This window comes from Abramis brama (assembly GCF_963993115.1).
Source record: "Abramis brama genome assembly, chromosome: 22".
NCBI classification, from domain to species: Eukaryota; Metazoa; Chordata; class Actinopteri; order Cypriniformes; family Leuciscidae; genus Abramis; species Abramis brama.
The window spans coordinates 10437839-10463591 of NC_139984.1; the positions used below are offsets into that span (position 1 = coordinate 10437839).

Here is a 25753-nt window from a genome sequence, read left to right on the forward strand (position 1 = left end):
AACATACTACAATACTTTTTGTTTTTACATTGGTTTTATATTTGCCTAAATGAGCAGAATACCTGACCTTCTATTTCCAGTGTGATTATTTTATCTAAAAAAATAAATTAAAAAAATCCATTTATTCACTGCAAAATAACCAATGTTATTTCCAAGATGATAACTTTTTTGATAAGGTTTTGTGACAACAATGAAGCATGCAACTGTTTGAAATGTTTTCTATTGCATACTGCATAGTATATACTGCTTCATAATACGCTTAAAAAAAAAAAAAAAAAGTTAATAGTATTACACAGTGGGTGGCTTCTGATACTTTGTATGCATGGGAGAGCCTGTATATGATAATTATGTTGTGGCATCACAAACAGACACTGACATACTGATGTGCTTCATTTGCATTTTAACACACACACACACACACAGACACTGACATACTGATGTGCTTCATTTGCATTTTTATACACACACACACACACACACACACACACTGCTCAGCGGGTCCATGACCTGAAACACCTCACCCGTCTCCTGTATCTGGTGGGGTTAAAGATTGTCCCTCAATGGCCACTTAGAGGAAGAATTAATGTCTATTCTTCTATTTTTCTGGACTTCGAGCACATGTTTGCTGATTAGGCATGTTGGGTTGCCAGGCACTGAATCATACATGTGCCATATGCTTAGAAAACTTGACTAATTTACTAGTTAAACGTGTCTGTGTCTAACGATGACAATGATCCGTGTATGAAATGGCGGGATGTGCTAAACATCTCTCTTCATCTGTCCTCCACAGCTGCGTCCAGCTTCAGCTTCTGTCGGACTGCGCTGGACCACACAGTCTCCGCAGAGGAGCTGAACTATCAGCTGCCACGCAGGGCCGGGGGCAACCTTACCTGGCATGAAGGACGCGGGCAGAGGGTGACGAGGAGGACGGTCAAACTGCTACAGCAGCCCGGCACAGAAGGAATACAGGTACACACTCCCCACAGGAGAGAAAGTCACTAATGACATCTCATTACCATCTTAAAGGGGTCATGACATGGATTTTCTTTTATTATTTTAATATGTTCCTTGAGGTATACTTATAATATTAGTAAAGCTTTTGCACAAAAAAAAGAAAACAAATATATATGCGGAAAAACTATTATTTTCTACCTTCATTCTCTGTCTGAAATGATCAGTTTTTAAGGAGCGGCTCCTTTAAGGCTTGTCAGTATACGTCACTGTTATGATTGGCTAACGTCAGTGCATTGACAACAGTATCAACGCCAACTCGTTATTTGACGCGAGTAAGTGTTTGAAAACATTATCTATATAAAACCGTCATTTTCAGACAAAGCTTTATGAAATCATTTACTTACGGTTTGTGATGTAACTGCTGTCAGATCCAATACCGCTGGCTGCTTCAACTATCAACAAAAGTTTATTTGCGAACTCTCCATTACACTGAGCCTAGTTTACAAAACAATCTGCAGTCAAATGATCCGAACAAACATAAAATCCTTCGACGCGATCCATGAAGCCATTAAAATTAAACATCCACTTGTTTCAGACACTGGGATCCTTCTGAAGTCTGTACAGAGACACAAACAAGCTGTTTAAACTGGACGAGTCAAAGCGAAGTATGTCAGAAACTGAGTGCACATCTGTATACTGTATCCAGTGTAGACAGCGTCAGTGATTATAATGGTCTCTAATATGCTTTTATCACGACATGACGTTCACATCCAGTGTAAGCAAATATCAGCCGTTAAGCGACTGAACGCCAGTGGGCGGAGCCTATGGTGCGATAATGTAAAACTATTCATCGATGTCTTGCTCTGGAGGCGGTCATATGCAAATATATTTGCCAGTGTAACATCACAAATACTGCAATATCAAAACGAGACGCTTGATTAAATAAATGCTTTGTTTTTAATGAGGAGGACATTTTAAGCTATGAAACTTAAAGGATGTTTTAATGGTACAAAGACCTCTTATATGTCAAAAGATCAGGGCCAATTTAATTTCTCATCTCATGACCCCTTTAACTGTTTCCTTTGGCGTTTCAGAAGAGATTTCAACAATGTGCTCAATTTCAATGAACTATATAACATGTTTTTAACTTCTTTATACCGTTAATGGTTGCCAACGGTTGTATTTCTTTCTAACTTTTACAAGGACAAAGCTCTGAAGGTCATGCAGACGTTTGCTTGTTTACAGCATTAGCTTCATGATATTTGCAATGTGTAAACTTCTCCTCTGATCTATTTGTCAGTGCTAGCCCTTCTTACCCACTGCACACCAAAACCAACAGGCTCATACTCCACCTGTCATGATGAGGAAAATGCACCTCTGATGTCTGAATATTATAGCATCTCATTATAAGAACCATTAGTCAAGAATCAGGCTAAGCTTGATCTGAAGTGTCTCATCATAATACGCATATTTTTTCTATTACCAGAGACAAATGAGAGGCGTACTTGAAATTAATTAGTCCCTCTTAGTATGCATCAACCTTGAGGCCCATAATTATTTCATAAAAAAAAATATTTTCACCCATGATTTTAACTACCAGATTTGATAAGCACGTTCTTTACGCTCTGTCTGTTATGTTGCGAATAATTGATTTGAATGGAGTGAATTGGGAAAATATCCTTTTGTAATATGTCACCTTAAAACAAAGGCTTAGTGGAGTGGCTGACAGTAGCGTGTGGTTATTATATGATAAACATCTTTTTTTTTCCGGTTGACAGTGAACTGTGAGGAGATGTGTGTGTGTGAATGGAGCTGCACTGGGTTTCTGAGAATCACATTAAATAGAACAGATTTTATGCATCTGTCCTGGTCTCAGGATTGGCTCAGATGAGCTCAGTATTGCATGAGGGCTGCTGGATGTGTGTGTGTTTGTGTGCGTGCATGTGCGTGCGTGTGTGTGTGTGCATGTGTATGTAAATTTGAGAAGGTCACTGGCATGTATTCAAACACACAGGCTCACAGCTAACTGTTGAAATTCAAGGTTATGGCAACTAGAATAAAGAGCAAACTTTATCTTAAACTCTGTTTCTGCAGAAGGTTTTATCGCACCCTAATTTTTCTTAAAGAGGACCTATTATGTTTTTTTATATTTTCAACTTTCTTTAGTGTGTAATGTTGCTGTTTGAGCCTGAAAAAGTCACTCCAAATGGAGTAATTCTCTATATCTGTTTAACTCCCATTTCTAAAACATGCAACGCAGTTAACCAATCACAACACACATGTGATTCAGCCGACCAATCAGAGAGCACATTGCATGTTTCAGAAGGAGGGGCTACATAGATACTGAAACTAAACAATGTTATTGACAGACTGGGCTGGGTTTCTCAAATGCATTGTAAGCCTAAAGGCTGGAATACACTACACGATTTTTTAAATCTGAACATATTGTTATTGTATTTGTAATGCATTTAATGCATTATACTGGTGGATAGAGGACAGTTTTTAGTAGAGAAGAGCAGAGAAATCTAGACATGTTTCGTACTGTACATGACATTGATATTAAAATGGGCAGCCTTCGTAGTGTCCACAATTTGGCTCTATTCATTCATTTTATAATTCAGTTTTTTCGTTGGATACCATCCATATTGAAACGAAATGAAAGCATGCAGAAGATTGGTGCGCAAACGGTAGCATAGGTAGGTCAGAAAACACACGAGGAGAAGCGTTAGTGGTTGCATACCACAGACATTCGCATTCAGACGCGATTAGATTTGTCGGAGGACCGTTGAGTTTGCCGAAAAACAGTAGGAAATTTGCCCTGGAATTGATTTCTTTGCATTTTAAGTGAAAATAGGAGAAAATATTTTACATTGGTTATTACACAGTTCTCTGCCTGACCCTGATTGGCCAATCACAACATTTAGCGATCTGATATTTTCTAATATTCTTGGTCATTCATGGCAATGCTGGATATCAGACCATCCAGGTAACTGAAACTGTACTATTTTAATATCTCTCACATCACACCACAGATTCTTGGTTTATATGCAATACATCTTGAGTCTCCGTTATCAGTTGTAGCAGCTCAAATCAATATGTCCACATATTTATTTATTTTGTCAGTAGCAGTGTAATAAGTGTGAAAGCATATGATTAGTAAGGGATAATGTGCGTTCAGTTGGTGTAAGATGGCAGCAGCTACGTCTGAATGTAGCATAGCGCTGTTTGGTGACAAAAAGAGTGCAAATTAAACAACAGACACATGTATTATCGTGCTTTACCAGTGGAGACGACAGAAAAATCATCACCTGTACAACCGAAGAATCAGAAAGTCTGAAGCCAGAAGACAAAAAAACGAGCATAAAGACCAGTAATTTTGTTGGCCAGGTAAGGGAATTAATTATTGTGTAGACTGCTCTCTAAAACTCAGAGACGATCATGCTGATCCACGTCAATATATGGCAGTACAGGAATAGGCAAACTCGGTCCTGGAGGGACACTGTCTTGCAGAGTTCAGCTCCAACCCTAATCACACCTGAACAAGCTAATCAATGTCTTCAGGATTACTAGAAGGCTACAGACAGGTGAGTTTCATTAGGGTTGGATCTTAACTCTGCAGGACAGTGTCCCTCCAGGACTGACTTCCCCATCCCTGGTCTAACACCATTGATATATATTCAAAATACACAAAGAACATTGATGCTAACGCTAGCTAAAGAACTATGTGTTAATACTGAAAAGACATATAGTGTAAACTATATCAGATTGAAACATATAATGGGGAATTTGAGTCATAAAATGTTACCCATACTTCCCATAGGCAATTGCACTTGCATTTAAAGACAGTTTGTACTCAGTTTGAGCTCTTTGTCAAAATATTTCCTTCATGATGTTCTAAGTTAAAAAAAGTAATTATTCTTTTAACATCCATAAATAACAATTAATATGCTACTATTATATCATATCACCTACAGCCATGTGTGACACACAACCTGGTATTATGAAGAATGTGTGTAATCATGTAGCAGAAGTCAAGCTGTCCTGCTGTCTAATTGGCTGTCTCACAAGCCAAGTCTCCAATGACATTATGACACCGTGATTGAAAATACTTGGTGATCATTAATCCCATCATTACCAAATCATATTCTTAGATTAAACTTCCATTACACATGATTGCTCTTGGCATTGGTTGTGGGTATAGAGTCCAGTTAGAGCGGCAAAATGATTTCCTTTGGAAGAGGTTATGTTGTGGCTTATTCTGACACGGCTTATCTCATGGGGCCAGTCCTGGCATGAAAATGAGTTTTGCTGATGGGATTTGTGTTAAAGATAACATTAATTTACTGTATTTGGCTGAAGACTGGTGAGGGAATGATAAACCTTTGCTATTTCAAGGTGAGCAAAAGTGTCAGTTTGCTGTTGGCAAGATTGTCAAGGATAGAAATAATTAGGACGACCAAGACCATGACTAATGAACTATGTACGAGAATGGTTTCACAAGCAGTTTATTTAATTACCTACTACAAGATGTTCTTGTTTTGTTGTTTTGAAGCTCATTAAGAAACATATTCTTCAGAAGATATTTAAAAATTTGAGGAGTGATTTTGGTTTTCTAACAAAGCTGGTAAAAATTATCTGGTCTGAAGAAGAGTGAGGATTTGGTAAAAGATAAAAAAAATTGTGCAAAATCTTATAATATTCACATAGTACCTATAGTCCAACTTGAGTGCGTTGATCTCTCTCAGCCATCGTAAAAAATACTATTTCAGTCTTTCTACTTCAAAATTTCAAGTTTAATTTAATGTATTACTTGCCATCTCATTGTAATTATATGTATTGTAAGTAAATCTATACCTACCCCAGTTTTTTTATTCAGTGTACTCAGACAATGCAGATAAATGATGCCTTTAGTGAGGACAGTTAAATCCTTATGGGGTATTCACACATCACCAGGTGGCTGTAATTGTGATTTTAGTGGGCGCTCCTTCTGCTGGATGAACATTTTTATTGGCACCACTGGCCACAGCTTTTGAATGTATGATCACAAATTGAATATATTAACAATAAAATAAGATATTTTTAGTAATCCCTTTTCTTGCAGCTTACAATCAAAATTCTAGTCTGCACAGCTCTTGAATATCGTTGCATGAATCAAACTCACGTAGAATGCTAATCATTTCTGTTGCACTTTTTCATGCATCATTTTTTAAACCTATGCTACAGATAATTTTTTATTAATATTAAATCTTCCAAACTTTGTCATTGCTTTACCCAAATACACTTTAATAAACCTATAATAATGATTTATAGTTTCAATCTTCCTGGACGGATTTCATGGGAAATTACATATACATGCGTCATTCGCCCGTCCGTGTCACATCATGCCATTTTATATTATACATAAAGGCCAAAAGTTACATTGTGTAGCTTTAATATTTCCCTGAACAGGGGCTGAAACAAATCTAATAGAACAGTGGTAACATTATCTTGCCTATTTTGCCTTCACTTGAATACAACATCTCACAAGAATGTTTTCCCTAATAATACCTCAGCAATGGATGCAAGCAATTTTGCATTTAAAAGACGTCTAATAGCCGTCCAAGCACAGCCCAGACGTCTAGGCTAATACAAGGCAAAATCTGGCCTGTTAGTGAAAATTTAATAGATGTCTAAACCAGAGCCCAAGAATAGACTCGTCATCAATTATAGAACAAAGAAATGAAATGAGTGAAGAAATGAAACCAGACACTTTGTAATCACTGTTTACTTTGCTTACATGATGGAATATCGTACATATCTCAAGTTATTTTTGACATGTAACCAAATTCAAGGTTAGTTTGTCTAGAAGTGTGTTACTCATAACCAGACTATATTGGGTCTATGGTTAACCTAGACGGTGAAATGACGGCTATTGCTTGCTGAGCCCCTTTAGGGACACGGCGATGAAAAAAAAATGAAAAGGGAGGAAAAAATGTCAATGATTCTGCGTTCCCCCCAGAAACTTTTGCAAGCTGTGGTTGCTATCGGTCATGTTGCCAGAAATTGCCAACTTTCATTGATAGTGAATAGCTTCTGGCTGCTTTTGCTGTGTGAATGTGTGATTCTGAAGTACAGTTGAATTTCTGTTGGTGTAAAGTCTTATACGCACATGACATTACAGATGAAAAGGACGAGAGAGTGAGAAAGACAGACTAAATATGGGATTAATGGGAAGAGGAAAAGAAGTAAACTGTCTGATTCCTTCACGGGAACAATGCCAGAGCACATACAAATGTTGTTTAGCATGCAGTGAGTTTAGTCCATTAAAGCAGAGCTGTGATGAGGATACCTGAGGCTGACAGCCAGAGGAGATTGGCCTCCAGATTTGTTTAGTTTCCTCATTACTGTGAAGGTTACCGACCCCATCAGCGGCACAAAACAATTTCGAAAAGCACACAGATTACCAAAAGTCAGCAAACTTAGCCAGCCTGCCATAAGTAGGCTGAATAGCTCAATTTTTTCACATCAGCAAGCAGTTGTTAGTTAATCTCGGATGAATTAATGAATGCCAATAAAAATGAGAAAGATGATTCCGAATTGTGAGTTTGTTTTCTCACCCTGCATATGTGAACAGATGTTGTGGTGACACTTTGAAACCTCATAATGAATGCAAAGCCACATCTGAAGTCTCAAATCAGTCAGTTGTCACCAGGCTGAGATGGATCATTGAGTTTTTATGCATGTAAGCTGTTCTGGCGCAAAGGATTGTGGGATTGGAGGATGTCTGTAGAGAAAAAGAGAGATGGAGAGACAAGCGGGAGTGAAGGTTTACCTATTTGTATGAAAGATTATGTTTGCGTTGAAGGACGACATAACCAGATAGAGGGATGAACAGAAGAGCAACACAGATTTAAAGGATGTAAAATAGAAAGATTATGAATAGAGAGCTAATTAACTCAGAAATTAACCACTGAACATGATACTGTACATGTTCCAGATAAAAGAAATTGCCCTGTAGAAGTAGATTTATACTAACGTTATTCTTTTTTACCTTAATTATCTTTTCTAACCATAAAAACAATAGTTTACATTAAATACTTGAAATTAATCATAACAAATAAATCAATTTTCAGTCTGGAAAATGATGGCTGTAAACAAATAGATGTAAATGATGCAGTTACTACAGTCTCTGATTGGCACATACATACTAATACTGATCTGAACTAAAATGAACTAAATTTACTTGTTACTTGTTACTAAAGTAACATTTAGTTACTTTAAATGTTACTGTAAATCTAATGGATCTACTATTCAACCTAACTGTTTTGAATTGAACTGATGAATTCAATTCAGTGAAACAAACTGAACTGACCTGACCTAATTAGGAATAAACTGATTTGAAGTTTAACTTAATTGAACAAATTATTGAACTGACCTGAATAGAAATGGAGTGAAATTAACTGAACTAAATTATTCTGAGCCCAGCTCAATAGAAATGAACTGAACTACAGTCAAATAAATTATACTGAACTGACATAAAATGAACTAAAATGACTTATGATTTAATCTGACATGCACTATTGTATACTAAATAGAAATGAATTGAACTGAAGTGAACCAAACTGAAATAAAATAAATTATAAATATAGCTGCGAGCAGAGATTACGGGCCCAAGCCGGTTACCTAAAGGTTACCTAAAGGCACCGGGGTGGCGGTGCCGCCGGCTTTGGCCCTTCATCGCTGCTCGCAGCTATATTTATATATATATATATATGACAGAAAATATTACTTGTCTTACCTTATTCTGATTTTATGATACACTCAAAATATTCCACAACATTGATTAACGTTGATTAACCCGTTGATTAACTGGTGGTAAAATATTCTCACTGTCACATACCTAGTATATTTTTATATAGATACAATAGGCCTACCTGATTTTGAACACAAGAGGGCAGTATAGCACTATGAATGACATGATGTATTTATTTTTTGGACTAAAAAAAAACATTCTGGCTGTTTTTAAACTTAAACAATTATTAAATTAAAAAAAAAGAAAATGGGTTTAGTTCTGATATTTGTATAATTTTATATAGAAATAAATGGTGTATAATTACATTTTTAGAAGATATGAGGGCTTTAGTGTTTCCATTTTTGACATTACTTTAATCCCTCGCCATAGCAAAACCGTTTGAGATATGTATTATCCGTTCACAATTTAGCATCTTTAATGTATTTTCATCATGTTGAAAAAGTTTGGTAAACTGTAGGTAAAAGTAACCCCCCCACTTTTGTCAAAAGCATTTTGAAAGTGACACACTTCCTGCTGCCAGTTGGTGGCGCTATAACTTTGACTCACAATAGTTACATCCATCTGATCGGCCTCTTACCACGAACACACTGCTGAAGTTTCATCAAGATCAGTTAATGTGTGCAGAAGTTATAACACTTCATGTTTCTCTTTTCTCGCCATAAATTCGTTTCCTCGCCACGACCAAACCGTTCGAGATATCAAAAATCCGTCCGCAATTTAGCATCCTCAATGTCTTGACTTCATGCACACCGAGTTTGATGGGGATTGAATTAATTCTCTAGGAGGAGTGTTTCAAATTCCACAGCAAGCGTTCTCCAAACAACCCATAATAGCTGACTTCCTGTTGGGCTGGCGTATAACTTAAGAGTGCGAAAGTTGTTCGGCCCGATGAGATCTATATGTGTACCGAGTTTCATATTAATTCATGCAAGCTAGTTTGATCTATGGACCACGTTTTCGGACCCCATTCAAGGGGGTGCTGTTGAGCCCCCCTGCCACGCCCGGGTACCAGCTTCAGCCCGGCCCTGATGGCCGCAGGTTCTGACCTGTGTGCAAAGATTCAAGAGTTTTCGAGCACGTTAAGGGCCCCAAAAGCCCCTGAAACCTTGAAAAACAATTATAAAAGCAAATCTATCCTAACAGACAAATCCCCCACACCCCCCCCCCCCCCCCCACACACACACACAGAGAGACACAGATACAGAGAGAGAGAGAGAGAGAGAGAGAGAGAATTCTCCAAAAATCCACATTCAAACCAAAATATCTGACTTCCTGTTGGTCAGAGCTAATTACTGTAAATTAGAAAGTTGTCCGGCTCGATGAGAACAATATACGTATCGAGTTTTGTGACTCTAGGAAAAACTAAGCCCCCATTTTTGACTAAAGGTGGCGCTACTGAGCCCCTCACCACGCCCATTTCTGAAACTTTACACATGTCTACTAGGTAATAAATGTAATGTGTCTGTCGAGTTTCATGCAATTTCAAGCATGCTAAGAGTCTCAAAAGCATCAAAAAATAATATTAAAGTTCAATGCATTGCCATGGCAACAGTTTTAAAGATATCAAAAATCCTTTCACAGGTCTACATCTGCCGTGCGTTTACATTATACACATAAAGTTTGAAGCAAATCGGGTAAAAATAAGAGGGTGATTTCAAAGCATTTTGAAAGTGACACACTTCCTGCTGCCAGTTGGTGGCGCTATAACTTTGACTCACAATAGTCACATCCATGTGATCGGCCTCTTACAACGAACACACTGCTGAAGTTTCATCAAGATCAGTTAATGTATGCAGAAGTTATAACACACTTCCTGTTTCCATTTTTCGCCATAAATTCGTTTCCTCGCCACGGCCAAACCGTTCAAGATATCAAAAATCCCCTGGCAATTTTTCATCCTCAATGCCTTGACTTCATGCACACCGAGTTTGGTGGCGATCGGGTGAATTCCCTAGGAGTGTTTCAAATACCAGACCATGCGTTTCCAAACAACCCTTAATAGCCGACTTCCTGTTGGGCTGGCGTAAAACTTAGAGCAGTTGTTTGGCCCGATGAGATCTATATGTGTACCGAATTTCATATTATTACATGCAAGTGTGTTTGATTTATGGACAAGTGTTCGGATGCTGTTCCAGGGGGCGCTGTCGAGCCCCCCTGCCACGCCCGGGTACCAGCTTCAGCCCGGCCCTGATGGCCGCGGGTTCTGACCTGTGTGCAAAGTTTCAAGAGTTTTTGAGCATGTTAAGGGCCCGAAAAGTGCCTGAATAGTCGTAAGAAAAATAATAATAATAATAAATATAGCTGCGAGCAGCGATTACGGGCCCAAGCCGGTGGCACCGCCACCCCGGTGCCTTTAGTTACCTAAAGGCACCGGGGTGGTGGTCCCGCCGGCTTTGGCCCTTCATCGCTGCTCGCAGCTATATTTTTATATATATATATATATATATATATATATATATATATATATATATATATATATATATATATATATATATACACACACATATATATATACATTATATACTGTGTGTGTGTGTGTATATACATTTTAGGGACAAGACACAGATAATTTTACTTGCCTGACCTGATTAGAACAACAACAAAAAAATCTAATAAAAAGATAACTAGGGAATCACTAAATCGAGAGAATTATTCTGATTTTATGATACACTCAAAATATTCCACAACAAATCCTTTAAATGTAACGATATTCAGAACGGAACAAGAATAAAAAAATAACTACAAACAAGCCAAAACGAAATAAAAAAATAAAAATACATTTAAGCAATCCATGACATGACATGATTTATCTAGTTTTTGGACTGAAACATTCTGGTTGTTTATAAACTCAAACAAAATTCTTAAATTGAAAACAAACAAACAAAAAAAAAAGAATAAAATGGGTATAGTTCTGATATTTGTATAATTTTATATAGAAATAAATGGTGTATAATTGCATTTTTAGAAGATATGAGGCTTTTAGTGTGTCCTTTTTTTGTCCTTTCAGGGCTTGGGCCCTAATAATAATAATAATAATAATAATCCTACCGAAAACAATAGGGCCTTCGCCCTTTCAGGGCTTGGGCCCTAATAATAATAATAATAATAATAATCCTAACGAAAACAATAGGGCCTTCGCCCTTTCAGGGCTTGGGCCCTAATAATAATAATAATAATAATAAATAATCCTACCGAAAACAATAGGGCCTTCGCCCTTTCAGGGCTTGGGCCCTAATTAACTAAAATAAACGATTTAACTGATTTGACCTGAATAGAAATGAATTGATCTGAATTCAGTTCAGCTAAATTATATCAGGTCAGCTGAACTGAAATGAACTGAAATTAATTGAACTAAATTGAAATGAGCTGGAGACAGGCAGGAAAACATTAGGCAGAAAGCAGTGGATTCACTTGGAAACACGAGCAGAATCTCATGTTTAAGTCAAAAAACAAGCAGCACAACAAGGTCAGTGTGACATCACCTATTTACATGCTAACAGACTCACTGTGTGCTTCAGACTGAGCCGGCTAACTCATTGTGATCTCTGGTTGTATCTGAGGTTGTAAGAGCAAAACGATCTCTAAGACAGGAGGAGCCGGTGGAATATTAAAGAGATGTCACCCGTCAATGCCTTTAAGTGTAATCCCCGATTCAGCTCCAGTGGGTAAAATCAGACATTCACTACCAGGACATCAAGAACATATGCCAACGGGAGAATAAAGGGACCAGGAGCGAGACCGAGAGAAATACAGGACAGTAAAGGAAGAAGAGAGAGAGAGATTTAGAATAAATGAAAGAGACTTAGAGGACAGTTGAAAAAAGTTGGTAGAAAAGTAAAAGTAATGATTTTGGAGGTCGGAAAGGGGATGAAGAAACATACAAAGGAATTCTGTGGCCAACTGAGACATTTTGAGGGGAAATTGAAATGAGACTCGGATGATTTTACTTCAATAATCTACATATTAATCACACTTATTAAGAATTTATAGTAGAGGTTCAGAACATGAGCCCTAGAGGAAATATGAAGTAAAAAGGCATGAAATAATGAGCCAGAAGAACTGGATACACTGGTAGAGCGCTCATGTATTGACTAGACTTCATAAACTCCCACGGGAACTTGATACAATCATTTACTTGAAAGAAATAGTTCACCCTTATATCATTCTAAACCTGTCAAGCTCCAAAAATGACAACAAATGACCATGAATTTAGTCCATATACTATAAAGGTCTGGTATTATGGGATTGTATTTTGGTTTTACTATTTAAAGTTGTCTATAGTCTGTAGTCAATCATTTTATCCCTTAAAACTCATCTTTGATCAGCAGAATGACATATTTAAACGTTGTGTTCCTGTGAATTTTTTTTCTCATGCCTTAAAATAGTTTGAACTCTACACCCTTGCTTCATGTAGTATACGCGTATCCATGAATATGCAAATAAGCACTGCCTCCACTCACTCACACTCTTGTCTACAAGTCGATGTATCAGAACAGTGATGCGTTTATGAATCGCTCTCTACGACGTCGGACACATAACAGTAATTAATATGGTTAGCCTTTGTCTTGACTACGTTATCAAACAGCTAATGATGTGTTGCTAAATTCACACAAACATGTTCTCATTCTCCATCTCAGAGTCAGACAGATGCAAAAAATCTAAAACCAGCATCCTTAGAAATGCTTTGAACAACCCAGAGTGTCAGTGGAGAAACGCACATAGTTCATCATAACATCGTAATATACATCATATACATAATTCACCTGCTATATTGCTAAATGTAGCCGATTTTTCATATCAACAGAAAAATATACTGGGATAACCTGACTTCTCTTGAGACTCCCCTGCTTCAGAGCGGTCATAGTTAATGATATGCCTAAGCCCGCCCCCCTCGAGACGTGATTGGTTACAAGGTAGTTTGTGACGTCAGAAACACCAGCGATTTCAAAACGCGTTTTTGAGACTGTCTGTGATTCACTGCAGTTTTAAAGAGAAAATACTCAGCGTCAGCAATGGTGTGACCAAGCGGCAACATTCTGATCTGAAAAATTAAGCCTATCCGGAAGTGCGAAAAACTGCAATACATCGAAAATCCGCTAGGTCGAGGTCCCAAAAGGGAGCAAATGTCCATAGCCCCCATGTTAAAATGTCCATTTTCACAGCATAAATTCATGTTTTTACAGGTTGGTCCCATGGACTTTTATTGTATTTTTCGATAGGTTCCGAGTGCCTGACAACCATGAGGGCTGTGAATTTTTTTCTGACTCGTTAGTTTATATCGTATTTAGATATAAAATGTATGACAAATAAGGGCGTGGTTAACTTTGATTGACAGCTTGATTGACAGCTTAGGCTGCGCCAAGGAGAATGACAACATAAGAAGCGCCATTTTTTAACACAGTTGAAATATAATACTACTGTTTTATTTGCGTAGTTTTTCAGGCGAGAATAGTTGTTTAAAGCTCAAATCTGTGGTTTATTTAAAGATTTATGAAAATTGTATCCAGTTGTGAGATCCAGCGATGACCGGGCGCTCGGCGTTCAAGTACCCCGCCTGGTACAGCTTTTCCTCGGCTAGTCGTTCTGGCGTTTGCCGCGGACTCTGGCGTCTCTGTAGTGGTTAAACATGAGATATAATTCGTCTTGTCTATATCTAATGGGCGATTTTTGGTCTCGTGAATCTATCATTTGTTCCCTGGCCAATCGTTTTGGCTGAGGAGGGGAAGTTTCATAACTTTATAAGCTATTTAACTTTACCGTTGTATGGTTAGACTAGAGCGCTGACTTTGTATGTTTGACTGAATTGTTTGCTTTATTTGTATATCTTCTTGTACCCTTTACACTTATACTTTTATAATGGCTAATATTGATAAAAGTGAAATTTAACAAAAAGAGACAGGTTTGAGTTTTGTCATTTTAAATTTTAATACAACGAAGATGATCTGTAAAGTTGTTTACTGCAAAATCTGTTGTTTAGTACAAATGCACATATTGCCTGGACCATATTAAAATGTTTAATATTTTTATATTATATTTAAAATGAAAAGAGGCAGGTTTGTGTTTTATATTTTGTTTTTTTATAAATAGGCAAACGTTATGTGCAGTGAATATAATCAATACGCGTTGCCTGAACCACATTTGTGTGGCTATAATGTTTAAGATTTCTTTAAATGAAAACGAAAAGAGTTAGTATGGTGTTTTATAACATATTTCGTTGCCTAAAATATACACAGAGATAACCGGAGTAGCAGAGCGAGCTGAGTGACTCCAAGATGGCGCCGCCCATACCCCCCATAAACGGCTTCAAAACCGTTCTTCAGAAAGTCTATGGGTGACGTCACAGATGCTTTGTCCATATTTTTTACAGTCTATGGGTGTGACTTATGAATTTGCACATGGTTTGTCTTAAAGGTGGGGTATGTGATTCTCTTTTTTGTCCATTTTTTCAAAATCACTTGAAATCCTATTCCTAACCCACTTACAGCCACTGAGTTAGAAGCACTGAAATGAAAATTAAGCAATTTAATCATCTGTGGAACGGGCAGGACTCGAACAACTCCAGCCAATCATTTCCAAGACCACCTAGAATCATTGGACAATAAGTTCGTCAATCAAACGGTCGTACCATACCCCCCTCCCCCACCCCCCTCGCGTGCGTGACCACGAGAGACAGAGAGAGAGTAATGGGTGGAGTCAGGGCCAGCGTTGGAGGAAAGAAGGTAGGACCATTTGAGTTGTGTATTTTCAAAATCTGCCAGCCGTTTTGCAAATCCCATACCCTACCTTTAAAGCATATTAAAAACATAAAATTATAAACAACATTAAAAACTTGATTTTCACCACAGGGGGACTTTAAACCCAATATTTACAACAATAATAATATATATGCTCATAATTTGTGCATACACTTTTTGAAAAAAATCTCTTATGCTCACTGAGACTGCATTTATTTGATCAAAATACAGTACAGTAATATTGTGAAATATTATTACAGTTTTAAATGTAAATGTAATTTATTCCAGTGATCAAAGCTGAATTTTCAGCATCATTACTCCAGTCTTCAGTGTCACATGATCTTTCAGAAATCAGTCTAATAAGCTGATTTTATGCTCAAGAAACATTTCTGATCAATGTTGAAAACACTTGTGCTGCTTAATAGTTTTCAGTATTCTTTGATGAATAGAAAGTTCAACTTCGAACAGTGTAGTGCATACATATGTATAGCTAAGGAGGACATGACTATTCTTCCAATCATGCATCGGCGAGAAGCATTGAGACTCATCTCACAAAATGGCCGCCCAGTTTGGGCCGCCCCTCTCCTCACAGGTTCAATCCCCTGTGTATTATTAATGACTGTATGTTTCAGGCTGGACAGAATCGGGTCTCATGGGTTCAAGGGTGGCTGTTTAATGCCCAGAGGCTGGCTTGGAAGAGATAGAGGTGATGGATGGCTGGGAAAGAGGGAGCGAGAGGGAGGAGGAGGTGTTGATGGTGAAGCGGTTCTCACCAGATCCTCTTTGCTTTCTGTCTCATCCTCATTCTCATTTCCCTGCACTTTCCATAAATATGGTACACTTTGGACATTTAAATATTAAAGGCACAAATCTGTGAGAACTATTAGATATGTTATATAAGATACATATAGTTTAATTTAACCTAGCATGAAGGTGTAATAGCGTACATGTCTGTGTAAATCAAATGATATTCTTTTTCAGTATTTTTCCCTTGTTTTCCAGTACAGATATCTAAACATTCTTAAATCAAGATGCATTTATTTGATATTCAAAATGACATAATATGAGATGAAAAATAATCAAAATAAAGTGAGTTTAAAGGGATAGTTCACCCAAAAATGAAAATTCTATCATTGTTTACTCACCCTCAAGTTGTTCCAAACCTGTATGAGTTTCTTTGTTCTGCTGAACACAAAGGAAGATATTTGGAAGAATGTTTGTAATCAACAGATCTCGGTCCCCATTGACTTCCATAGTAGGAAAAAAATATACTATGGTAGTCAATGGGGACCGAGATCTGTTTGCCTACAAACATTCTTCCAAATATCTTCCTTTGTGTTCAGCAGAACAAAGAAACTCATACAGGTTTGGAACAACTTGAGGGTGAGTAAACAATGATAGAATTTTCATTTTTGGGTGAACTATCCCTTTAAGCTTAAAACGAGAAAAAAATATCTTCCAATGGGGTCAGAAAATCCACTTATTCAATTTAAATACATTAAGCTGTATAAATGTATTACAGTTTTTAGATTTTTTAAATTTCGATGTTCATTTAAAAGGACAGTTCACCGATATATGAGTCATATGTCATCATTTACTCACCTTCGTGTCATTTCAAACCTTTCTTTCTTCTGTTCATTCTTCTATTTTGAAGAACGTTCTGAATCAAACAACATTGGAGTCAATGGAGCCCATTGACTTCCACTGTATGAACAAAAGAAAACAACAAACAAGTTTTGTGTTCCATAGTAGAAAGAAAGTCAAACAAGTTTGGAACAACATGAGGGTCTTAATGATGACGGACTTTTCATTTTCTGAGTGAACTATCCCTTTGTACTCTGTTCATGTAAAGTACCTATACCAGCAGAAATATGAATCCTTTTACACAGAGAAATAATATGCATAGGATTAGATGACTTCTCTTTTATATTTTATTCTATAATTTAAATCCTTGCTTTTCTTGCCTATGCTTTTCTTTAATTTGCTTCGTCTATGTGTTTGACTTTCTTTTTTCTCATCCTGAATCATGTTTTCAGCCTTTTCCACAGCCTGTATTTGAGCCATCTTTCACTTACTCTGAAAATGTCTGAATCAGTCATTTTTTTCACTCTCTTTTTCCCCTGTTTTGTTGTGTCTGCTACTAAAGTCAATACCTGTCTCTTTCTGTATGTTTCCTGAGTGAAAATGGGCTTTTGACATTAGGTGTTGATTAATGTGTGACCTGCAGCTCTTGACAACAAATATTTTCTTTGCTACAAGAGTTGCCATCATTCTGACTGACCATAGTCAATACACACTGTCTTCTTGAAGGAATGATAGTATTGCTTTCACAATTGCGAAATTTCGGTTCATTGTCTGTTGTCAGTATGTAGTGAAGTATGAAGCACAGCTCACACAGAAGTCACTTTCAAACCAAGCAGATTTCTGTTTTCTTGCGAAAGAAATTCTTGTGAAATTTGCATGGGAAACTTTTTCACCCTCAAGCAAAAGTCGATCACGTCGATTTCGAACCTTTCACAGAGCAACAGTAAATGTGGCAAACACCTTAATAATTCAGTGCTTTCAGATTAATATGTTCAGTTTGTCAACTATTAAATAATGGGTAACACTTTAGTTTAGGGTTCAATTCTCACTGTTAACTAGTTGCTTATTAGCATGCATATTACTAGGATATTGGCTGTTTATTAGTACTTATAAAGCACATATTAATGCCTTATTCTGCGTGACCATATTGTACATCCCTTCATCCTACCCAATACCTAAACTTAACAACTTCTAACTATTAATAAGCAGTAATAAGGAGTTTAGAGGCAAAAGTCATAGTTAATAGTAAGAATTGGACCCTAAACTAAAGTTTGACCAAATAATGGCAGTCGCAGCAGTCCTCGGTGTAGTCTTTTCTGTAAATGGTTATAAAGCCTACTGTATCATATTTGATACGCAAATTTTGTTTTGTAAAAACGTCGCCCTTCAGGTCGTGGTTCACGTATGTTTTAGCTGTGAAATCTTTACTGGTTTTTAAAAAGTAAACAAGAATATCTTTTATATTGTTATTAATATTTCAAGATGAACACTTACTGGACTGAAGCGAGGTTTATTTGATTATCCATACATACATTTTTTTTTTAAATCATGTTAAAATGTGAGTCTCAAATATAATCAATCAGGCTTTTGGGGAATGTTTATTTTAATATATTTTAACCATCATTAGCATTAGAATCATGGCATTGCATTAGTTGTTTTTCCCTCCACAATAAAAACTACAGAACGTTGATCACAAAAACTAAGCATTTAAATATCATCTTATATCGAGTGGCTGGCAACTGAGATTAAAATGTAAAATTTAATTTTCTTTTCCCATTTCAGGCTTTACAGAGATACTTCCATCATTTCCTTGTTAACTTTGACAGCCCTTAGAAATAAGACATTGTGACTTATTGATGTTTTCCAATTTTCCAAGTTCCAAGGCACTTTCCACAATGTAAGTTTTAAACTTTTACTATAGTGTAGTAGTCACGATATATATCCTAGTAAAAGTTTTTAATCACAGCTCCCGCTGTGCAAGAATCTGCAGCAGAGAGCCATAAAAAGTGTGTTTTGATGAATCTTTCTGCTCATTGCGGCAGTCAAAACAAAGTGTGCGTGTAATTAGAAGAGCGTTGTTTACACAGAAGCATGCAGCGCTAGTTGTTTTAATTAGCGCTTTCAAAGAAAAACGTACTCTGTAAGTACACCCTGAAGATATGAAAGCAAAACATTTTTTCACATTCTTCTTGCCTACTAATCCAATCTGTAGTTTTTTGTACTTTTTTCGAGTTTAAAGCCTGGTGGGAGTGTTTCCCGGTTAGCATATGGACTGGAGATGTGTAGACACCTAGCATGCACACTAATACACTGATAAGGATGCTTCCCTACTCCACAGATCCAGCCGGGAGAGGCCTTCACTGTGTACCACACCAGCCCAACGCTCTCCAGCTTATGCAAACCAGTAGTGCTATGGACCCAGCAGGACGTGTGTAAGTGGCTGAAGAAACACTGTCCTCACAACTACCTGACCTACGTGGAGGCCTTCTCTCACCACGCCATCACAGGTACAGCACAGCTCTCTTCATGACACAGTACACGTTTGGATAACTTGCACATATCAGGGGATTTCAAAATTGTGTTTTTCAGACATGAAAACTTCTTTAGGATATTGTATAGACTTGATATAGTTCATGCATAGGTCATGTCTTATTTGCGAGGGAATCATTAGCTATGTTTATATCTACCTATCTTTGTGCAAATTTTGAGATACTGCCACATGGAACTAGCCTAGAAATCTAGACGCACCCTAGCGGCAGCAAATTTTATTTTGCAGCCAGTGTCGTCTAGCAACTCTCCGTTGGCTTGCGAGCTGGAAAACCCAAACTCTAGTCAGGCCAATCACATCGTGTATAGAGTCGGTGGGCGGGCTTAACATAATGACGACAGAGTTGTGACGGTTCCCTGCTACTTGAAAACAAAGAAGAGCTGCTGATGGCGAACAGCGGTCTTTCGAATCGGCTTTGGCCGCGACTCTGGAAGACTTGGAGTTCAACTTTTCTTTGAGAAAAGAACAAAGAACGGCACTGAAGTCATTCTTGAAAAAGGAAGATGTGTTTGTAGTTTTGCCGTTTAATCGCAAAAGTTTAAAAGTTTAATCTATCTACTAGCTCCGCTGGTGGGAAAACGCTCTGGTTGGTTGTAGCTCTATCCTATTGCGTGCAGAGGGAATTTGAAAGACAACCGTTTATCCCGCCCCTCGGATTGAGCCGTGCCAATGGTGTGTTCCCAGACCCAACATCTTGATGTGGGTCTGGCTTTTCAGGCTAGGATGGAACGGCAAGATGTGCATAAATCCCCAAAATGCTCAGAAAAAAAACATGCGGCCAATTGAGGCGGATCATTTTTTTTATCCAATAAGACGACATGCGCATAAACTACTAAACGCATTTATGGAATAAATCCTTTGATGCACAACAAAAAAGTCTTCGCTTGTGACTTCGCTTCAACAGATCATGTGATTGAATAACTGGACTAACTAGCAGACCAATTTCATTGCACAGCATCTCAAATTTTGTGTTTGTCTCTTTGAAATGCCAGAGCCTAAGCCATCAAAAAATCATCTAAAAGATTTGGTACAATGACCACCCAGAAGTGTCTAACTCGATTGCGTTCCCAAACACCAGGCATCAGAACGCAAGCTAGCATGACAGTGTTTCTTGCGTTTCATCTGCGGGCTCTGAGGCTCAAGTAAATATGTACAAAAAAGATCCACAGTGGCTTCCCTGGTTGCAGAAACTTCCATTTTTATTACAGATATTTTGCACCAGTTTCTTAGGAAGTGACGATTTTGTTCTCTTGAACACATTGGATGGAAACGCTGATTTATTCACAAATGTCTTATGGGGTTTAAGTTCTAGAGGGGTAATAGGCAAACAAGACACACCTGGGAATGATCACAGAACTAATCAACTAGAAAAACTACAAAAATGGCACACAGGACAGGAAACAGAAACAGAAACGCAAACTAAACATCCAAAAGGAATGTTATTTATAATAAATAAAAAAATCTAGCTGAAATAAAATAAATTTAATGTTTTTATAAATATATATTTTTGTGTGTTTTAATTATCATAAAATTTTATTCCAAGTAACAATTTTAATTTTGGTTAGTTTTATTTAATGATAATAAACTTGATCGATATGAACCAAAATGATTTTTAAATCTGACTGTCCAGTAATTCTTTTATGAAGCTGCCGAGGATAATCACGGATCCGCAAAGCCTTAGCCTGGTCTCTCTGAGGAGCAGCTTTGGCAGGACACATCCTATAACACACTCTCATCCAACTCCCAGAGCTGTTCTCTCACTAATGGACAATTATACACCGTAATGTTGAGCCATTTGTCAAATCACAGTCATTTCCATGAGGCCTCACCATCTAGGGGTCACCGGAGCGGAGCTTCCAAGTAATAAAATCATTTTACACTGCCATCCGTACATTTGTTCCTGAAAATTTTGCAGTGTTGAAGAAGGAGCCGAGTCTAAATGGATTTACCTAAGGTGGACATTCACAGCCTTTGTTGTTTGTAATATTTGTGATCTCAATCTCATAAGAGTGTCAAGCCATATGAGCCATGTGACGTCTTCTAGCCAATCAGTAAAGAGTTGTGCCTTAGGATGGATGGTTTGTATTGGGGACAATGACATATATCCATGATAAAGAAAAAAATCTAGTTTAAATCACATGGTTGCAAATCATACGGTTTTGAAAAACTTGTATACCACTTTCAAGAAAAGTTAAAAATATGTGACATTTTTACAACCTGAACAAATTTTCTGATATTTTAAGAGACGTATTGACCTTGACACACATTCATAAGAGTCTTCTCTATATTTTAATTTCCTGTTTTCTGTTTTGTTTTCCTGCACATTTATTCATATTGGTCATGCCACATGGTTTTGATTTGGTGGACAAAAATAATATTTTAACAAAATCTTACTTCTAAAAAGTAATAATGAAAGATTTATCCAAACTTAACTTACTAACTTACTTAACTACAGTTTTATTTTGAGGAATGTCATTCTTTTAATGATGCCTTTTTTCTTCATTATGATATTATGATTATGTTATGATATATTATGATATTATGTTTTGCTTTATGCCACCCCAAAAAAATACAAAAACATTTTTTTTCTTCAGAAAAAAAAAAAAATCATCAATGTTTCATTAATAGATTAATAGATCCATCAAATAATAATAAATAATAATAATTACCATCATTGAGTTGACCCATTGTCATTTCTTGGTTTTAAGCATTCAACATTCAAGAATATTCAGTATATGTGTATGTGCATATGTATATCTATGTATATAAGTTTTTACTGTAGGCCTATATGAACATATAATCAAAGTTTAGATATAGATCATAGATCAAAATCAATTGTGATCTAGCGGGTCATTTTTTCTACTGTGCAGTCCCTGGTGCTTCTAACGTTCGTATGTGTTTAGGGCTATGTGCATGCATGCCGTGAATCTTCCTGTCCTTCAGACAGTGACGGTTGAGCACAAGCACTCATTTTAGCAACATTACATTTAGTTGGGTTGGAGTGACAAATGTGTGCCCCCTCCAAATGCCCCTTTAAGTAATTCATCCGGGCGCCGACACTGGCTAGAGGCCTTATTCTATTATCTGCACTATTATTTATTGCTTCATATATCAAGCCTCTTTCTAAGATGGTGTGTGTCTCTAAGTGAGTGTTTGCGTGTGTCATTTTCCCCGGGTCATTGGCACTGTGGCTTGAAGCACTGTTACACACACTGTAAAACACTGACTCATGTCAGACAAGACCGCTGCTTGCTCCAGGCGCTGAGTGTTTCTGCTCCAGCATAGTTATTGGTCTTTTGAGTCAGATGTTTAACAGCTGCAAGTGTGAATTGCCTTGCACTGCGTCCACATTCATTTCTAGCAAGAACTGCATCTTTTAAAATGAATCTTGAAGAGCCCATGAAATCAAAATTGCAGTTTTGTAGCTGTCAGTCAGTGTCTGTTAACTTTAAGGTCATCGGTGTAGTGTACTCCTAAAAGTTGGCAAAATAAACATTAAGAACACATGATAAAACTTTTAGCAGATAAAAATGTTGTTTTAAAAAAAGTCTTTCTCTTTTGGAAAAAAAAAACCAGACCAAAATATTGATGACATCAAAAATACATTACAAAGGCAACTTGTACAGTGACAGAAATACACTTCTATAATAAATATGTTTTTACGTTGGTAAAGACCAGCAAACTGCCTGTAAGGGATCAACTGGAGGCAAGCTTATTGAGAACCCAAGTGCAGTTTATTACAAACAAGATCAAACATGAAACAAAAACATGGACTTGCGACTTGCGCCTTGCGCCTTGCGAACAGTAGTCTACAGGAAACGACTTGCGACTTGCGACTTGCGACTTGCGACTTGCGACTTGCGACTTGCGACTTGCGACTTGCGACTTGCGACTTGCGACTTGCGAACAGTAGTCTACAGGAAACAATACACGTGGAAAACATGAGGGCTTAAATACACAGACTAATTATAAGACAAGGGACACCTGTGAACAATGATCAGACAATTAACCAATGACAAGACACATGGCAGGATCACATGACAAACAGGGAATCACATGACAAGACACAGAAACATGACAATGACAAAACCAAAATGTGACACTGCCCAAACTTCTGCTTTTATAGAGGTGGTCACACTTACTGATGATCAGTTCATCAAAGATATTTTATTGGCAGCACCAGACTGCTACTTACCCTCTAAATTCCTATGGAAGCAGTAAGGACGTACTTAATTATTCACACATGTCTTCTCCATTTTGGCCTAGTTTTTGTTAAATAAACCGACACAGTGTAATATGTCATGTGTTGTTGTTCATCCGAGGTTGTATTTAATTAGTTTTAAGACCTGCCACCTGATATGTGAACCCTGGATCACAAAACCAGTCATAAGTCACACGGGTATATTTGTGGCAATAGCCAACAATACATTGTATGGGTCAAATTTATCGATTTTTCTTTTATGCCAATCATTAGGATATTAACTAAAGATCATGTTTCATGAAGATATTTTGTAAATTTCCTACCGTAAAGATATAAAACATTTATTTTTGTGAGTGGATGCAGCAAAATCGCGAACATAAATGGACAACTTTAAAGGCGATTTTCTCAATGTTTACAAATGTCTTTGTTAATGTCTTAACAAACCAATCAATGGAAAGCTTATTTATTCAGCTTTCAGATGATGTTTAAAAAAATGTACCCATGCAAGGGTGTACTTTCCTTTTCACATGACTGTATATGGAGTTTGTTATTGTCATCGACTAAACCGTAACCAGTTTTTATACCTAAAAAAAAGTTTAAATATAGGCAATTTTAGCAAGGACTTACAGTAAATTAAACTATTGAATTATTTAAAATGATCTGCAGCACATACTTACATTTATGGTTGTTATATAAAATGATTGATCAAATGAATGGATGAATGAATGAATAAATAACCAGACCTTCATGGAGATCAATAAATCTCTTAAAATATCTGATCATTTGACAATCAATGTTAGTTCACCTTTTAAAAATAACTTTTTAACGCTCAAAATATATTTTAAATGTTTTTGAAAAATTATGAAGTCTTCAATCTGTGTGTGTTTAAGGTGTACTTTTTATATTCAGTTTTAAACTGGATTTTTAAAAGATTTTCCTTTTATATATCTTATGTATACTCTCTTATTTGCATTGACCCAGTAGCAAATCACAATTTTGCTGGGATGGATGATATATTTTTATCAAGTAACTAAATGTCTTTTCAGTCTCCTTGTTTGTTTGTTTGTTTGTTTTTTTGTCAAAAATATAAGATAAATCAAAAGAACAGTGTACTTTTTAGGAGCAACTGTTCTTCTTTTTCCTCTGTACTCCACTTCATCTTGTTTTTTGACAGCGCCTCTATCACTATCTTCAGGGCATTATTTGGGAGCACATTAAACCTGTCTACAGGGAATTCATTTCTGCTCTGTTCACCTGTGCTGTCTGCTTCTACACAAAAGACTCAGACAAACAGCAATTCTGGATAAAATGTTTCTGGAGGGCTGAATTTAAAAGCACTGAATTAGCTTGTGTGCGTGTGTGTTATAGAGGTTCATAAAGCAAGCCCCTCAATGTCGTTCAGCATCAAAGCGCCATATCAAAATGAAAAATACAATGCATCTTAGAAAAAAGGTCCAAACATCAGCCTCAAGAAGCACCTCTGGCTGGTTACGGACGTTTCCATTATCATGTGCAATGCTGTTAGCATCACCCATGCTCTAATTGTTCTTCCCAGCCTATTGTGAGTGACTGAGAAGCGAATGCAATCCCCACAGCGATGTGTGAATTCTCAGAGCTGGAAACTGGGTCAGTGTTGGCCCATGACTGTCCCCTAAAGCCCCAGGGGCAACTGGAGGTTGGGTCAGTAGGGCATCTCTGTCCAATAATACCCCATAAGCCTCAAGTAGTTAAATACACCAGGAATTTATTTAACAGCCAATACATCAGGCTTAACAAGATACACTTCAGTAATTGGTGCTTTTTAGCATGAAGATGGATGTATGGAGAGTGCGGTTTGAAAAGGTTGTCATATTAGCTTTGTCCTGAATTTTTTCTGAATTAGATGGTTTCATTTTGGCAAACAAGAACTATAGAATTCATAATGAAGATAATAATGCATA

General features: G+C 37.1%; 1 protein-coding gene across 1 annotated transcript in view; it reads left to right on the forward strand.

The window, feature by feature from the left end:
* The window catches only part of samd10b (sterile alpha motif domain containing 10b), a 76970-nt gene that overhangs the window by 25414 nt on the left and 25803 nt on the right, over positions 1–25753 (forward strand). The window contains exons 2-3 of the mRNA XM_084097976.1: positions 791–969; positions 19403–19571. Coding sequence (XP_083954102.1) covers positions 791–969; positions 19403–19571 — 348 coding nt within the window. The remainder of the gene's footprint in view (positions 1–790; positions 970–19402; positions 19572–25753) is intronic.